At 36.0% G+C, this 18,403-nt stretch overlaps 5 protein-coding genes across 6 annotated transcripts; 3 read left to right on the top strand and 2 right to left on the bottom strand.

Moving 5' to 3' along the window:
* Positions 1 to 124: 124 nt before the first annotated feature.
* S2p (membrane-bound transcription factor site-2 protease) lies at positions 125 to 3,427 on the top strand. Its single transcript, XM_076447595.1, has 6 exons — positions 125 to 526; positions 640 to 924; positions 1,007 to 1,357; positions 2,353 to 2,511; positions 2,579 to 2,836; positions 2,922 to 3,427. The coding sequence occupies exons 1-6, from the start codon at positions 452 to 454 to the stop codon at positions 3,288 to 3,290; spliced, it is 1,497 nt and encodes a 498-aa protein (XP_076303710.1). The 5' UTR covers positions 125 to 451; the 3' UTR covers positions 3,291 to 3,427.
* Positions 3,428 to 3,755: 328 nt separating this feature from the next.
* Tfiia-s (general transcription factor IIA subunit 2) lies at positions 3,756 to 4,754 on the bottom strand. The gene is made up of 4 exons (XM_076447596.1): positions 4,520 to 4,754; positions 4,150 to 4,254; positions 3,931 to 4,060; positions 3,756 to 3,863 (listed from the first exon to the last, which is right to left on the bottom strand). The coding sequence occupies exons 1-4, from the start codon at positions 4,589 to 4,591 to the stop codon at positions 3,832 to 3,834; spliced, it is 339 nt and encodes a 112-aa protein (XP_076303711.1). The 5' UTR covers positions 4,592 to 4,754; the 3' UTR covers positions 3,756 to 3,831.
* A 2,250-nt stretch (positions 4,755 to 7,004) lies between these two features.
* On the top strand, positions 7,005 to 9,547 carry Mrps29 (mitochondrial ribosomal protein S29). The gene is made up of 6 exons (XM_076420340.1): positions 7,005 to 7,191; positions 7,343 to 7,666; positions 7,811 to 7,903; positions 8,414 to 8,553; positions 8,854 to 9,201; positions 9,285 to 9,547. Exons 1-6 carry the CDS (start codon positions 7,173 to 7,175, stop codon positions 9,519 to 9,521), a joined length of 1,161 nt encoding a protein of 386 aa, XP_076276455.1. The 5' UTR covers positions 7,005 to 7,172; the 3' UTR covers positions 9,522 to 9,547.
* A 51-nt stretch (positions 9,548 to 9,598) lies between these two features.
* On the bottom strand, positions 9,599 to 11,589 carry Ref(2)p (refractory to sigma P). 2 transcript variants are annotated; one of them, XM_076420339.1, is made up of 4 exons: positions 11,246 to 11,589; positions 10,385 to 11,097; positions 10,259 to 10,301; positions 9,599 to 10,222 (listed from the first exon to the last, which is right to left on the bottom strand). In XM_076420339.1, exons 1-4 carry the CDS (start codon positions 11,415 to 11,417, stop codon positions 9,822 to 9,824), a joined length of 1,329 nt encoding a protein of 442 aa, XP_076276454.1. In that variant the 5' UTR covers positions 11,418 to 11,589; the 3' UTR covers positions 9,599 to 9,821. The 2 variants fall into 2 exon arrangements, with proteins under 2 accessions (XP_076276454.1, XP_076276453.1); XM_076420338.1 differs by having other exon boundaries at positions 9,599 to 10,301; positions 11,246 to 11,586.
* A 16-nt stretch (positions 11,590 to 11,605) lies between these two features.
* On the top strand, positions 11,606 to 18,362 carry LOC143207170 (putative glutamate receptor). The gene is made up of 8 exons (XM_076420331.1): positions 11,606 to 13,845; positions 14,151 to 14,656; positions 15,435 to 15,761; positions 15,834 to 15,996; positions 16,647 to 16,855; positions 17,552 to 17,641; positions 17,730 to 17,902; positions 18,133 to 18,362. The coding sequence occupies exons 1-8, from the start codon at positions 13,674 to 13,676 to the stop codon at positions 18,353 to 18,355; spliced, it is 1,863 nt and encodes a 620-aa protein (XP_076276446.1). The 5' UTR covers positions 11,606 to 13,673; the 3' UTR covers positions 18,356 to 18,362.
* The last annotated feature ends 41 nt before the right edge of the window (positions 18,363 to 18,403 follow it).

Raw genomic sequence — 18,403 nt, 5'->3', positions numbered from 1 at the left:
GCACAGTACTGCCACATTGATGCGACCCGCCCTGTGTCGCGCATGCGCGAGAAAAGTTGGGCTCAATCAGGCTCAATCGAAGCACTGATTGGCCACATTAGTGTGATACCGTGCTGCCCTCTCAAAAACAGGCTGAATCCCAGCCCGGCCGGCAGGCCCTGGGCTCGAGCCCCCGGCAGGTGATATTCGCGCCATTTTGTGCACAGGGGCCCGGCTAAATCGGCCTGTCTGGGTCTCGACCAGTCTCGACGCAGCTCCAAGCGTTGTGTTTGCCCGTAACCTGTAGGTCAGGGGCTCTGCTAGCTGGGTCCGGCGGTAGGCTCGGTCAGACTGTGCTGTCTGGGTATATATATGTATATAGAACCGGCAACACCGCCCCTAAATAGTACTCCGAAGTGGTGACAAACTTTGTCTTTGTATGTAGGAGTACTCTGTGGTACAAGTGTGGGCAATGGATGGTTTAAGTATACTAATCACAATAGGTCTCATTCACTGTTCGTTATTCTTTTTTGACACAATTTTTAAGGTAAACATCGCCAAAAACATATTAATTATCATCAAAATGATTTTTCTATAGACATTCGTGAAATGTTTCATTTATAAACAACGCTTGAAACAATGTTGTTTTCTATCTTTCAGACATGCTCACATTACCCATACATCTACTTTTTGAAGAACAGCGGATTAGAAATACAAGTTTTGAGAATAAAATGGATGACAACATCGTTGAATCGTAGAATAAGAAAATGGGGAATGACACGCTCCAAATTTTGGAGCGCTTGGTTCAATGCAGGGGTTATTGTTACTACTATCCTGCTACCCCTATCCATAATAGCAATCTTAAAGATGACTTTCAATATATGGATGAGTGGTCCGTCACTTGATAATAATAATAGTGATTCTGATTTTACCTTAAAACCAATGGTAAATTTATTTTTAATCGATCAGAGATTATTTAGTCGCTTAAGCTCACTCGAGCAATTTATATTTCATATATTTGTTTCAGTTTCCTGGTGTAAATATGCCCCTTAGCGAGTATGGATATTTTATTGTTACATTAGTACTATGTTGCATTGTACATGAATTAGGACATGCATTGGCTGCGGCAAGGGAAGGCGTTCAACTATTTGGTGTGGGAATACTGCTTATTTTCATAATACCTGTGGCTTTTGTCTACTTGAGTATGGTGCAGCTTCGTACGTTACCATTGAAGAATCAATTACGAGTTACTTGTGCAGGTGTTTGGCATAACATTGTACTTGCAACGATAGCTGCAGTTATTCTGATGTCCTCTACATTGCTATGGGCACCTTTTTATTTATATGGAAATGGAGTGTATATAAAAACTATTCTACCTGTAAGTGGAACATCTTTCTTCCTTTCTTTCTATACCTATTCTTTTACAGGGTGACAAGAAATAACGGAGTTAAACATTTCTTATTATAATTCTGTCAAATCGACGAATTTTGAAAAACCAAATGATAACAACCATAACATATATCTTTAGTATTCATATATTTAAGAAGTTTCGAAGTGGCCACCCTTTGAGCCGATTCAGAGGCTCAAACGTGTTTTGAAATTTTCGGCTATGGGCCGCGGCTCTTCTGGCGTCATTCGGTCCCACACCCGGCGCAGAGATTTGTTTGGCGACTCGAAACTTTTATGGGGCTGAGCACAGGCCCTGGCCTCCAAAATCGACCAAACTTTCGCACCAAAATTCCGCAGATGTGATGAAACCTGGAAAATGAGATTTGCTACGGTTTTTGTGGATCAAGGGGTCAAAATCAACCAAGAAGTGTATCGACGGCACAATCTCGAAGCCGTCGTACTTCTGTGGGCCCAACAGCACCTCGGCGATCCCGAATGGACGTTACAGCAGGATTCCGCGCCGGCCCACAGGGCGAAAACGACTCAGGAGTGATGCAAAGCCCATTTTCCAGGTTTCATCACATCTGTGGAATGGCCGCCGTACTCACCGAATCTCAACCCGATGGACCACAGCGTGTGGTCAATTTTGGAGTCCAGGGCCTGTGCTCGGCCCCATAAAAATTTGAAGTCATTGAAAAAATCTCTGTACCAGGAGTGGGACCGAATGACGCCAGAAGAGCTGCGGCCCATTGCCGAAAATTTCAAGACTCGTTTGAGCCTCTGTATCGGCGCAAAGGGTGGCCATTTCGAAATTTCTTAAATATATGAATACTAAAGGTCCATGTTATGGTTGTTATTATTTGGTTTTTCAAAATTCGTCAATTTGACAGGATTACAATAAGAAATGATTAACTCCGTTATTTCTTGTCACCCTGTAATATGTCGATTGTAATAACTTCTTATTGTAATCATTTGTTTTTACAGAATTCTTCTTTACTGGGTTCAGCGGGACTTTTAGAGCAGGATATAGTATATAAAATTAATGATTGCTATGTAAAACATAGCGAGGACTGGACCGATTGCATTTTAAACACAACAAATCAACCTGCTGTTGGATATTGTGTTAAACAATCACTTATTCAGGTAAGAATATTGTTTGATATTACATATTTCAGTAACTAGAGGTACTAATTTTTTATTTTTAACACAGGAGTACGATGAGTCAATTCCATCTAGGCAAAAAACTAATGGTGCTGTAAATTGTTGTACATCAGACAGCGAAGCTAGTGGAAGTTTGTGTTTCGAATACATCGAGGGCCCGCAAGCAGCCCCTCTTCACTTACCTCCACATTCTTGTCTTCCAGTTAGAACCATAACTAATCAATCACAAAATTATTGTCATGCAAGTAATCAATGTGTGTTTCATGATACTCATTGTCTGAAGCCTTCCCTTGATAATGTTAGTAAGGTATGTATGTAAAGTGTAACTTCATTTTTTTATTTAATCATTGAACTAGCAAGATAACGATACCATGATTCTACATACATTATAGATTGTTCAAATACGAAGAAGAGAAGGAAAGGATGTTCTATTTTTTGGTCATCCAGCAGATATATATCACACAGTTGATATATCTGATTGGATACCTAAATATTCATTTATGAACCCTAAATTGCCAGAAACTGTGGTGAAACTTTGTAAATATATTACTATGTTCTCCGCAGGAATGGCAGTTGTTAATATTTTGCCTTGTTTCTTCTTGGACGGGCAGTACATTATCGATGTATTTGTATCGTATTTATTAAAGTATACACGACGAAATAAACGTGTTAAACAACCAATTGTAATAACGATAAAAAGCATAGGAACATTGCTCCTTACTATTAATATCTTGTATTCAATTATAACTAAATTATTATAAATAATTGAACGAAATTTTTTACTATTCAAGGTTTATATTTATAGTACAAAGTTACATTGTAATGAATTATGTTCATATATAATCTTAATGCCACTTTGTATCACTTATTCAAATATCTTAATAAACTTTGCAGTCCCATTCGTAGAATTATTTACATCTTTGGAACAATAAATTGGACGATATAAGAGAATTATATTCTATAATATGCTTTTGGGTTCTTCGAAAATAATTTGTCCTAAACATAATATGATATATAGTAGTCTATTAGTTCCCAAATACACTATAAAGATAAAACTAATGCTACATTCTGGTAAAAGCAATTATTCTTCATGTTTTCACTTTTAATATATTATAATGATTATGTATAATTGTTATATGATAAGACTTATGACTGTGGGAAGTGAATGATATAATTACATACCTATATTAAAGATATTGTATTTTGTCTTAATGTCTATTGTAAGGTTTCTCTATGGCTAGTACCTTCTTATTAGTGTGGTATAATAAATGTAAATATACTTAGTCATAAAATAGAATTATCTTATCGTTTTGTTGCAGCATCTGCATCCAATGCTGCGAAAGGACAAAAAATATTGTAATACTTGTTCGAATTTTAAACTGATCGTACAGTAATACTCACCTTTTCCGTCACAGGCAACAATTTTAACTTTGTCAACTAGGGCGAGTTCTTGAACTTCTCGAAATTCAACATCGTTTAGCATGAAAGTCCACACATTGTCACAAAATCTGTATGTATTTAGTCTACCTGCCTAAAAATTTTGTCAGAATAATGTGTTATTAATAGTGAAAGTATATTTTATATAATGAGTATCAAACGTATGTAATTAAAGGCGTGTACCTTGAATGTAAGTCTTGATTTAACTCTGGTCGCGAGCGCTTGATTGATTGCCTTATCAAATTGCAATAACACCTTAATTGCTAATTGTGGTGTGATTTGTCCATACTATAAAATTATATTACATAATTTTAAATAAACATTTGTTTAGTTCTCGTTAGTATTAAACATTTTTATATATACAATCTTATGATTAACTGACAAGAAGGTAAACTGAATACGTTAAAAATATTTTCACATGTTTACACGTTAATCATGCACTATTATTATGTATCGTCATCTGTTTTACATGAAAATTAACATATTATTATTTATATATCCAGTGTTCACCGAGAACACTAACCTGACGCTAGACAAGTTCATCTGTACGTACCTGAATTAGTTCATCGAGACTTTCTTGTAATGTATTACCTAATGTTGTATTTCGATATAATTGATAAGACATTGTCCTTAATGTGTACAGTAGGCACACTAATAAAATAAGTCGATGTTAGTTTAAAGCAAAAGTAAACTTCATGCGTAACAAAAATGATCCTTCGTCGACGTTTGTAATGAATTATGTGCATATGCGAAAGTGCTGCGCTACTTGTCGTATAAGTGAACCAATCAGAATGTAGACCGCGGACCAAAAGGTCTTCTGAGGAGGTGAAACGTGAAGCCAAAGACGGAAGTAGGATCACGCAATTGCGGTAGCGACAGGTAGCGTTTTGTGAAGTACTTACAACCACCGACCAGATACTATTAAAGACTGCCAGCCTTATGGGAGTTCGTGTCACTCGAATATTTCGGTGTTCTCTTACGCCCTCTAAGATATATTCTGACTGGAGTGAGAAACAGAAGGCCATCGACATGATCTCGTCGGTGCAGAAGGCTACTGAGGAGATTCTCGTCGGTGAGAAGGCCAATCGTCACGGAACCATATTCTTTGATCATCATGAATTGTTACATTCTGTACCGAGCAGATATTTCAGACGATGTTGGTTTCAATATTAAAAGCAAAACTCAAGGACAAAGAATTCCTAGAAATATATTATCGAAGCATAATTTTTTAGGAAAATCAACAATTCCTATTTCAAATTTTATACGAGACACCTCAGTTTGTAATTTCAAAACATTTCATAAAAAAAATTATTACCTTTCACTTTTTTTATACATAAATGTTCCAAGAATCGATCTGGACAGAAATATTTTGAAAAGACTTTACTTTTTTGAATAAATTCATCCGTGCGAATGTTCATGGTTTAAAAGTTATTCTATATTTCGAGTTTTATTGTCTATTTTTACGAAAAAATTAGATGGCAAGTTGGTCAAGGGAGTGCTCGTTAACATCATTAGAAAAAGGAATTGTTATAAACATTAAACAGCCAGAAATAATAAATTTATCTATGAATTGTATCGAATAAATGAATGCGAGCGAATATTATGGTTTAAAAGTTATTCCGTATCACGAATACTATTATCCACTTTGACTAAAAAATTAAGTGGTCAGATAGCCAAGGGATTGCTTGTGGACATCGCTGTAAAATAGAATTGTTATAAACATTAACCAGCTGGAAATAATAAATTTATCAATAATTGCCACGGCGATCGACATCGATCGATATTTGGCAGAGTGGGGGGCGCCGCGTCACCTTCGAACCGGAGCCTTCTGCTCTGGTTCGATCTTGTTTGTCACTTTGATAGAATCAGAGCCTTCTGCCTGATTCGCCTTTGATCCCCCGTGGATCGGAGACTTCTTCTCCGATTCACACCTTTTGCTCCACAATAATTGCTCGACATACTTGCGTAATTTAGTATAAGTCCATCGCTGTAAGAAAGGGAGCCAGAAGGAATATTGCATTCGTTCTGACTCCCTTTCGGGTCTCTTGTGCAGCAACCTCCTCGTGGTGAGACCTGGGCAATCGGTATTATCCTTTATTTGTAAGAACTTTTAGTGTCTTACGAATAAAGGATAATATCGAGCTAATAGCTGCACATTTAATAAATATGTTGATTTTTCAATAAATTCTATTCCTATACCTATTGTCTTTCACAACATTTTGCAATTTTACCTTCCTTCAGATCAAAATATATGTATTATCCATGCTGATTTGCCCCGGGCGTGAACAATGTCATATATCGTCTGGTTCTATTTAGGTAAAGAGACGGGATAGTATTTCGTCGGTGATAGTATTATAAGGCAATTACAGAATGGGTAAATACTATATCATTCTTCTTCTACTTGACGAGTATCTCGTCGTTGGTAGAACTTTTAGCGATGTGGTATTTCAGATCACTGTAAGTTCCACGTTATCCCCGCGCCCGTCGCGTCCGGTTACCGGTCCCGCTGAATAACACGTGCTTACAACTTTACAAGTATACTTATCGTGGCGTCGTTTTCTTTTATCGTGTTGTTATTGATCCTACACATCGAAAATGTATACATTCCTTATAAAACACAGATAATTTTTCAAAACACATCCTTTATGACTGTTTATGACTTGGAATATACGTAATTCAATTTTACATTTGAAATGTTGCCGCGACGTTATACATATGGCAGCGATGACTAAATCTACTTTACGCTCAGTCCGTGGTGTAGACAGAAAATGAAAACACCGGCAAATTTAAATTGAATAACCACTGTTTCTTTCCCTTGTGGTAAATATAAAATACATTCACGGTAGATTTCTTACATCCATTTTGCAGGCACTTTGAAGCACGTGCATATTCGCCAATTACATTTTTTAATAACATCAGACGTTATTACCTGACCAGTGAGACGATTGGAGACGATGCAATATTCTGTGCGTACATGCAGAATATGCAGATATGTCCACTGAAAATGTGTTCTCAAAAAACGTTGAAGTTTCGTCTCTATTCAAGTAGGTTTTCTATGTCACAGTCTGTATCACTGTATCCAACTGTATCCGAATCCGAATAAGTATATTTATATACGGTTTATTGTATTTTGTTTATCTGCTCAATGAATTTCGGAAGAGTTATATTCAATAAAAGATACTGAGTGCCTCTACTTATGAAACAACATGTTATCCGTTTGTGCCTGTATGTTTTCTACCATTTATGTTTACATATTGTTATAATATCTTAAATCAATTTATTTCTCATATTCTATTTTTAATTATCACATGCATTCATTTACTATTGTAAACATTCTCACCAACTGTTCTAATACGTATGAAATTTTGTTCATCAGATTCATTCGTCAGAGGAATATGCATCGCAAGCGGACGACGAGCACTGGCAACAGTTTCTGCTCCAGAATTACAAAATATAGACACTGAGACTTTTCGTACTTTTGAATCATACCCTCCAAATCATGTTGAGACCCATTTAAGAAGAGTGTATACAATGCCAAAAGATATAGAAAAGCTATTTCAAAATGGAATGCCAAACGAGTGGAAGCAACAAGTAAAAGTATTCGCAGAATTTGGTATTTTAATTAGAAGACCAGCGATTGAAATTATATCATATTTAGAACAAACAGATTACTCGAAGCCGATAAATAAATATGTTTTATGTATCCTTTTTAACTCTTCAATTACAATTGAGAGCATATAATATAATAATTAATCTTTCGCGAGCATATACCAAATAAGTAGTATAGTAAAATATAAAATTTACTAAAATGTAGCTATATTTTTATTACTATTGTACGCATTAGATGGTAAAACTGGTGTAGGAAAAACATCAACAATATTGCATTTAGTTCACTATGGCCTCGCAAAGAAGTATATTATGCTATTCGTACCATCAAGTAAGATAATTGTAATAATGTATATCTTCCTCGACAGGGTGTCCCGTGCAACTGGAACAGGCTATACCTCCTAAACGGTCGGGAATAGAGGAAAATGTTATAAGAAAAAGTTGAATGGCATCGGATGGTGCATACAACTAATTTTATGCACTTTCGTGCATTGGGGCATCCGAAAAATGCAACTGCACTTTTTTTTAAACTGGAAACCTACATTTTTGACTGCACCAATCGATGCAGTTTGTTGTGCCCTACATAAAAGTACCAACATGCTTATGCCCTAAACTTATTCGTTAGGAAGTTATCGAAGCTACAAGTTCTCTGATTTATAATGGAACATAACGTAGGTACTCCGGAACACATAACTTCCTAACGAATAAGTTTAGGGCATAAGTATGTTAGTACTTTTATGCCGACTTCTATTCCCGACCGTTTAGGAGGTACAGCCTGTTCCAGTTGCATGGGACACCCTGTATATTTTCTATATAATATAAATACTTAAAAAATTTTTAGTTAACAATTGGTTTAAATATCCAAGAACTGAGGTTACTGAATCCCCACTTGTACCTGGCAAACTAGATCTTCCTTTGCATGCAGGGACATGGTTAAATTATTTCAAACATTTAAATGCGCCAATATTATCAATACTTGACGTAAGTACTATGTCATATTGGATTGTCGCAGAAGTTTGTGCTTAATTTTCAGAGACCTCATGACTATTTTTAGAAAGAAAAATCATGCAGTTCTTATGAAAAAGAAATCCACCAGATTATAAAAGATTGGGAGGCAATTGTAAAAAATGGTGCTGACTATATAATTGATTAATAGAACTGTTATTTTAGAATACAATCACTTGTTTCTGATTTTGCAATTAGACACAAACTTTTGCAATCATCTAATACAATTCTTCTTATTATTTCATATTATATGTGAATAAGATAATTGTTCTGCAGCTCAAAGTTTCTAAGGATTATGTATGGTCTTCACGAGAAACTACAGCATGTGGAGAACCGCTTTTAAATATGATTGAATTTGGGGTACAAAGAGTTAAGTTTGCTTGCGGTATTATTGATGCTCTTGTGAACGAACTTAAAATAGCCAGCACAGAAGGCAAATGTAGAGTGTTGACTGTCTTAGATGGTTTTAATACGCTTACCTCTGATATCACAGCACTTCGAGATGAAAAGAAATTACGTATACCACCAGAAAGAATATCACTGACCAGCACATTTTTAAATAGCGTCGATCACAATTGGTGTAATGGTGCTGCAATATTGTCAGTGGATACAAAAGCAAATGCGGTACGCGACAAGTAATATTGTACAACTAATATGTACATATACATACAAAATGTATAATAACGTGTAATTACTTTTGTTTTTAGAATCGGAGAGATTCTGAATATCCGAGGTATTTACTTGGTAAAGAAGGGTTTGAACTATTAGATCCTTTTCTTCCGGTTGTTGTTGAAAACTACACTTATGAAGAATTTAATGCCATTATGGAATATTATAAAGATAGAAAATGGATTAGAGAGATCAGCTTTGATGGACAAAAAGAATTAGAGACTTTGTCGAATAGAAATCCGCTAGAACTTTGGTTTCGTTGTAAACCTTTATAGAATAAATAAAAGTGATTGCTAAAAGATTTATCAGACTTATCTTCTTGTAAATAATTATTCATATAAACAATTAAAAGTATATTTTTATAAGTGTATTTTATTGATCTGAATGACACAGTACAAGATTAGGAATGTATTTAACAACAAAATAAATTGATTACCACTTTAAACAGATTTATCCGTTAAATTTCAAAGATAAAATACAAAAGAAAAAAGCTAAAATATTTATATTCGTATTGACAATAACGTATGTATTAACTACTATGTTCTTCCGTGTACTATAAATTTTCAACTCTGTATTTATGTCTTACCGTACTCTAGTATATCTAAAACTTTATTAATATCTCCATTTTCAGTTTCTAACAAATGAGTCAGCACTCCTCCATTATTTGAGAATCCCATTGATATCATAGTTACGAGAGCATTATGAATTCTAGGATTTGGATGGTGTATTCTTGACTCTTTTGGCAATGCAGGATAAATCCGTGAATGATTCAATGCTGACAAATGATGCAGTGCTGCTTTCCTAGCTGCTGCTGATGCAGTTTCTGATGTAGTTGCTGTTGCAGTTGCTGACGTAGTTGCTGATGTAATTACTGATGTCGCTGCTGATATAGTTACCGGTGTAATTACTGGTGCTGTCGCTGATGTAGTTGCTGTTGTAGGTTTTGGTATAGTCACTGGCACGGTTGCTGTTGTAGGTTTTGGTATAGTCACTGGCACGGTTGCTGTTGTAGTCACTGGCGCAGTTGCTGTTGTAGTCACTGGTGCAGTCGCTAACTAACATGAGAAAGCTCGATAAGAGGCACAGTTTAGCAGATAGTATGAAAAACACATTACGTCTGTTTTAACTGTAGACTTACATTATTTTCAGATGATTCATTTAAATTGGACGAAACTGAAGATGCAGGACTGATGTCAGTTTTATCTAACATTGTCCATTCCTCCATTAGTGGACTCACTGCTGAAACAGTATCATTATGTGATACAAATGTATTATCAGAGAAGGCTAGTGGCTCGTTGACAGTTAGGTCAACTAATGTTATATTTTTTTTCAGAGATTCCTCAATGATATTCTCGTTTGTTGCTGCATTTCCTTTGGGTTGTTTCTCCTTGTTACTTTCATGGCACGATGCCTCTCTATTACAATAATTCGTATTCTTTGTTCTGAGAAATTTTCTGATGTAATCACTGTAATGGTGGAAATACCTGCGACTTCGAGTTGACCAATCCAATGGTTGTAACGTGCGTAACATAAAATGCTCTGCATGCAAACCTAATTTTTCACACTGAGAGCATAGGTCAAAATCTACACATGTCATACATTTGTATCGAAAACCACTTATGTTGTTATTACAACCGTCGCATATAACATTATCATGAATTATTGCCTCTTTCTGGAAAAATCGTGTATTCTTATCCTTTTGATTTAATTTAACGTGAAGTCTAATAATTGGTCGATTTAATAGATAGTGTTCATTGATTGGTGTATCTACTCTCTTCATCTTTTCAGAAATCTCTAGAGCAATACTTAGGTCTTCAGTGCTCGTCATCCTAATTTTATCGCCCTCTTCATCTATAAAAATAAAAGTTGTTTTGAAGATAACAGGTTTAAATCAGTAACCTTGTATTATATTAGAAAACTAAAGGATTAATATGAGACTCTCCTTATTTTAAATATAAATTCATAAATTAACATCATTTTATAAATGTGTAATCATTACCTATAAATGATACTGTGAAGTTCTTGTCCCGTAATTCAGGAAATATACTCTTTAATTTCCCACACATAGATTCAAAGTTGAGATCATGTGCCAGAATATCAAATCTTCGAGTTTCTATAGCAGAGCCATCATCATTTTGTAAAACAACTTTACAATGATTTAACTTGGACATGTTTAAACCATATACTGTAACGGTGTTAAATAAGAAAAATTCGTATGCTACAAATATACTAGCAACGATCACACTTGCACAGTTCCAACGAATACTTTTCCTAATGTCTGGTTAACTCTGCCAGGACGCTTTTATATGTATACAGACAGTTTACGTATGACTGTCAAAACTCTGCTGCGTAGTGTAATACAAAATGGCGGTCACAACGATATTGAATCAGAATATTCTATGAAATTGCTCTGTACATTTTACCAATAAAAATGTGGTCTCTTTAGTATTTTGATAGTCTATTATTACAAAATAATTATTATTATCGCTTATAAACATCGTTTTGGACGAACAATTAGTAGATTTCTACATATTTCTAATCGGCGCCATTTTTGAATGAAATGCAAAATTGGACAAACGATCACGTGGGATTCTACGAAAGAACGATGATTCAGGAGACATACATATATATGTATATCACACGTATACTGCAACTTTTTAATTATCATATGAGATCGTTACATCATATTTAAGATATTTTTAAGCATCATTCAACAAAATTATAGTTCTATTTTCATTTATATGCATATGGTTTATGTTGTATAGTTCTCCGGTATACTTTCCGATACAAACTAAAATATTGATTGGATATAATATATATATAATTAATACTTCAAAATAACAATGTAATGATAAAAAACAATCTCGGTTATAACATTGAATATAAATTGAATACGTTGTATTCAGAAATGAAATTGTTAATTATTTTCTTATTTGTTCAGGTTAAGACAACAAATATTATTTACGTACGCACTCACCAAATATTACTTATTCATTAGAGTAGATTATTTAACTCGCTTAGCATTTTACATACAGTTACCCGAATTAATATCCGGACGCTCTAAAAAAGACGATATAATTTTTGAATATTCTACTATACGATTTAAACTTTCTTGGAAAGCTAGAGCAATTAATTTACTACAGGATGTGAAAAGAAATTTGTTCAAAAATTGCAATTCATCGGAATTGTAGAAAAAATACTAAAAGTTGCATTTTACAACTTTTTTTATGCGGGTCAATATTGGAAATTTAAAAAATACGTTTTGTGGATCTGTGTCAATTAAACATATTCTGAAAATTTCGTCGAAATCAATTTAAAACGTTTAAAGATGGCAAAAATTGCAGATTATTATGTATCTTTAAGAATTCTTAAATCTTGCAATGCCTGTCGTTTCTCCCCGCATCAACCGATTTCGATGAAACTTTTACAGTGCATATAATAATTGACACAGACCTAAAAAAACGTACTTTTTAAATTTTTGATATAGGCCCACATAAAAAAGATCAATTGCTATTTATGAAAAAGATTTTTTTCACATTCTGTAGTAAACTAATTGCTCTAGCTTCCCAAAAACGTTCAAATCGTATAGTACAATTAAGACACAGTTATCGTCTTTTTTAGAGCGTCCGAAATTCGAGTGACTGTATATATTGTAGTTCAATTTTTGTGAATCGGCGGAAGTGTGGGCACAGTAAGAATTTGAAACCCGGGCCGTTCTTTGGTTGGTATCATTATGTAAAACACTGTGATCGTTATAATGTAACACGGAACGCATGAAAATAACGATGTTCCCTCGCACGTACTCGGTCGACGGCAAAGGAAAAGTAAAAGTCTAGCTATATCATCACTGGACGCAATTTTCTAATGGAATTTAGATCGGCACGATTGTTCGAATTGGATTATTGTAAATTGAAATCAATTTTCATACACGATGGAAACGTTGGACTTTAGTGCGCAGACACAATTAGCCGCGAACTTTCAAATGAATTTACCGATAACATCGCTGTTCATTTTTCTGAAGTGACCAATTGGCCGTACAACGACGACGACATTATAATCATCTATTATCTTCCCGCGTTGCTTTTCATATTTCACATCTTGCATGCACTTTATCCGTTATCGCCTCCTACGTCCACAGTGGTCGCATTAGAATCGATAACATAATTATAAAATGCTGTTTAATATTCGATGATCGTCATGTTGGCTGGCGTCGCGTTTAAGACACTTGTTATCAACGTTGTTAAGAGCACTATACGCTATACGATCGTCTCTTCAATATTTCATCACATTCGTCGCTGCACACGCTGGAATTATCCACCATAAAACTGACTATCTCGACTTACGGGAGTTCAGTCATTTGCGTTCCACGCAGTAGTGCAACGTTATTCCGAAACATCCTTTAAAACACCGATATACACGCGTACAATATGAGATTTTCAATTCTATATTTGAATCTCGTTTATTTCGGTGTTCGTTTATCGATCGCTGATCGCATTAAACCGGAATTATACATTCCACTAATAAAACACATGCGCAGCTACTGTTTCACTTCCGCTGTCATTCTAGTAGAACCTTGTAGAGACGACAAATTCTTCGACGGTATGATTTATTGGTTACTTTATTCTAATCGATAATTATCTTTTTTTATTCTCTGCCCTTCGCTCTTCTCATGAATTTAGCTGCTTGATGCAAAAATGGTATAGAGTAAAAATAGGTAATAGAGTAACTGTACCGACTACTGCGGTATATATCATGCTTCGCTCGTACTTTCTTTTAATAGTATTCTTAATTTATCATGAAATAATAATATGTGTGAGCATTTTATGGAGGAATGATGTGTTCCGAATACAACAAAAAATTGGTAGCCCTCGAAACCTAATATGTACAACATAAGCGTTATACAGTTTTCGATTCAAAGTACGTGACACACGTGTGGACGAGCATGCTCGGACGAAGCAACATCGCTTCCTTGACCGTCTCTCACAGTCAAATGCACTTATTGTCGAGATACTACGAGAACACTGTTCGACCGATGATCATTGTTGTGATACCTGGACCGCACTCGTTCAACCAGTTCTCCAACATCACGAGGACCTTCAAGATGTCCTTTCCCGCTTGGCTCGTGATGTTCATGCCGTATCCACGGAACAACCTGACTACCGTTGACTACTGTCATGAACCTGTGGGAAATCCATTTCACCTGTCGTTCAACACTGAAATGTTCGTCATGTGTCCTGGAGATGACACTGTGTACGAATGGTACTCTATAGACGGTCAGAGAACGGAAATTTTCAAGATAGCTAAGTGGGATATAAACACGCCTGGGGATTTCAAACTGTTCACAACAGCGAGTTTATACGAGAGAAGGAACGATCTAAAGGGCATTGTTTTGCGAGGAGTTCTTGTCCCGGTAAGGGTTGTTTTCACTAACGCAATTGGAACGGAGAATCTGCAACCTAAACCAAAGAGAGATCGATTCTCCCTATGCGAAAAATTTCTGTCTAGCAGGATAAGCATATGAGTAATCCGCCCCCATGTCAAGTTTCATTTTTCTCAAAATTTCAATCAGTTCGCTGCTCTAGAATTTTTCGTGATTTGATTAAATTAATTCTACAAATTCTGACAATGAAACCGCCAATAATAATGTCAGTAGGAGTAAATCTGGCGCTACTGATCCTGACTGTGACCGGTCTTTCCGCGACTGTATAAATAATAGTTATAATTATATATTACTCTAGAAGGATAAGCAGGGGTAGTCCGCCCCCATGTCATGTTCCATTTGTTCTTTTTTTGGTTGGTAAACAATGTTCTTTGCCTAAAACATTGTACTGTAGAATTTCGAATGTCTACACGGGGTGAAAAGCATAAACTTTATCTGTTATTTCCACAGTCACTACTTAGGGTACTTAGATGAAACAAAAGCAAAAATCAAGTTACCATCTAGCTTTATTTGGAATCTTTTATTCAGAATTTTAAGTCGGCTATTATTGGGTGAAAAAAACAACTTATTTCCAGGGGTTGTTTTTCGGGAATAACCCTTTCAGTGACCACCTTTGGTCAGAAGACAAGTTCAAATAAAGATGCTAACTAGATTTTCCAAAATTTTTCACCTCAACTAAATCGATTTTTCCTTTGTCCCGGTTCGAAACAGAACTTTCAATGTATGCATTTTAATTTTTAATCTACAGTCCTCGACACTGCTCACAATCCACAATAACGAAATAGGTGGATTTCTCGGCAACATTGTTGGAGAGCTCGAGAGAGCGTTAAACTTCACTGTCAAACCCGTAGCCAGGCATACGGAGTACGGATCCTTTAATACGACGACAAAACGCTGGGGCGGAGCGATGGGAATAATTGTTTCAGGGAAGGCAGACATCGGTATAGGCGATTTTTCGATGATCAATGACAGACTCAATTACGTGGATTTCTCGACACCCATAATGACCGTCAGGCAAAGTATGTATTTCAAGGAACCGGAGATCTTCGCCGTGAAATGGTCCGCCTATTACAAGGTACAGCGCAGAATTTTATTATCAGTCGTTTAATTAGTGGAAACCATAATCTTTGTGGCTCGTGTGCCATAGGCATTCAGCTTTGCAGTATGGGTCGCTACGTTCTTAACAGGATTTGTTACCTTGATCGTTACGACATTTATAATATGTAAATTGTGCTCGTGTCCTGCACTAGAAGTGATTCACAAGGAGTGCCTTCGAATTTGGGGCATTCTTTGCCTTCAAGGCATGACAGGTGAATTGATCATTTTGAATAATCGTATTTTTCATTTTACGTATCTAATGTCTCGTACAGACCTGAACATTTTGACGAACCGCGCGCCGAACGGATTTGTGCTATTTCCAGAATTTCTTGTGAACAACGAAGCATTAAAGACATCAGATTCGAGACTAAATGACTTGAATTTTTGGAGATGTTGCAACATGATGAATTTTCGTCTTTTTATGATTCTACAATACGTATTCTAAATAAAAACGGAAGGATTAAGTTCCGAGAGCGTGTTCCGTAAACAACAACGAGGTCGGTCACACATCGAGCCCTTTTCGAAAAATATATCTCTTATTTCTTTACGCCCTGGTTTATATTTTGGTCAATGTTCAGTTTGTGGGCCATATATACATATACATATACCCGTCACGTTTAAGTATATTTTGATTTTTAATATATAATAAAATCTTCCAAGAATTCCTCAAATTATCAAAAAAAAATTTGCTTATCATATTATCATTTTCTTAGTGAGGTATTATATCAATTTCATGTTCACACAAAGAAAAGAATTAATACAGAATGGAATTATTCTAGGTCGAAAGAAATGTTTAATTTTCCAGTTAAAAGTTAAAATAGGTCCGAGTGCAAAGGGTTAATCTACAGCAACTTCTTTTCAGATTTCCCACGGAACTCATCACTCAGATTGGCATATATAAGCTTATTTGTGGCATCGATTGTGGCAAACGCTGGCTATTCCGCGTCTTTGATATGCTTTTTGACAGCACATATCCGCGACGTACCGTTCCGATCACTCGACGAGTTTATCAAGGATGGCACGTATAGCGTAATCACATCAAGGGGATCTGCAAACTATGACATCATCGTTGTAAGTTTGTGCAAAGAATATAAAAAGTAAAGAGCAACTTGGAAACCTCATCAGTGAAAACAGTTTATTTTTTTATCTTGTATATCTTTATATCTAGTATACAGAGTCTGTCCGGAAAGTAATGCGACCATATTCCTCCCTGGAAGGCGTTTTTTGGAACCTCTCGTAGTACCCTCGTCACAGCCTCTTTGACGCGTTCCACGCTTTCAAAATGGCATCCTTTTAGCAGATTTTTAATTTTTGGAAACAAGAAGAAGTCGGCGGGAGACAAGTCAGGACTGTACGGGGGTTGAAAAAGCGTTGTGATCCAACTAAGAAGTACTGTTTACTGTTTTCCCCGTAATCTACGGAAAAGTTTTGGTTGGAAGTGCTCGACGAAGCTGCGACGAGGGTATTACGAGAGGCTCCAGATAACGCCTTCCAGGGAGCACACGAAGCATGGAAATCGCGGTGGAAAAAATGTGTCGACGCCCAAGGGTCCTACTTTGAAAAATTTTAAAGGTTTGTACTCATATATTCAATAGATTTAAAAAAAAAATGTGGTCGCATTACTTTCCGGACAGACCCTGTATACTTGATGACGTCAAGTTTAGTGACGTGGATGAAAATATTTTAAATGCAATTGAATATCTCAAGAGTTGTAAAAAAAAGAAACAGTTGCTTCAGCGTCAGAAAGAAATCTAGCTACATTTTCAGCGTTCGGGCGATTCTGTGTCAAAAACTATAACGAAATTAATGAAACCGAAAGAAGATTTGCCTTTATTTCCGCAAGACGGATTTAATGAGGTGGGTTTTTATTTCAAGAGGATAACGTCAAGACTCTTACGTCATTGCAACAACATAGCATTGTATTATCCGATTTAAACGTTTCTAGATCTGTAATAATGATAAACTGGGATTCTACATCGGTTTCAGTACCGATATGCAAAGGAAATCGCAAAGCATTTATATGCCGTGCAACCTCCTCAGCATTTACGACGGTCGAGTGGATAGTTTAGCTATGGTTTTATCAAAGGACAACCAGTTTACTACAGTGTTGAATTATCAGTTAGTAACTTGAAACAGTATTAACAATATTTCACTAGACATCATTCTATGTAAACTTTCATTCACAGTAAAGCCTTAATCTAAGAAAACGGGAACTGTAGGATTTACGAAATCGAATATCCCTTCCATTGCGGGACGTAAAATCAATCTTGTCATTTTTATAAGTTACTTTTAAGGCTCGGTAGGTTTAGTGTTAAAGCATTCCCGAAATATTTGTCACTCTGTTACAGCCTGCAGAAACTGTTATCCTCCGGAGTGTTGAATCGCGACAAGTACGAGACAGGCTTTAAGCGGGACACGGGATATCAACCGGTCTCATTCGGCAGCATTATATCTGTATTGATGATATTCATCCTCGGCACTGCAATTGCGTTACTAGTACTGGCTGGGGAAGTATGCTACAATAAATACAGGCATCGAGAGAGGTCTGACCATCAATCCATCGAACAATAAGGGACACTTATTTCCGTATTTGATGAGTATCGTTCACAGTTTCTACAC

The sequence above is a fragment of the Lasioglossum baleicum genome, chromosome 3 (assembly GCF_051020765.1).
Source record: "Lasioglossum baleicum chromosome 3, iyLasBale1, whole genome shotgun sequence".
Classification (NCBI taxonomy): domain Eukaryota; kingdom Metazoa; phylum Arthropoda; class Insecta; order Hymenoptera; family Halictidae; genus Lasioglossum; species Lasioglossum baleicum.
The sequence above is the reverse complement of the archived record's forward strand: the minus strand, read 5'-3'. Positions and strand labels throughout refer to the sequence as shown.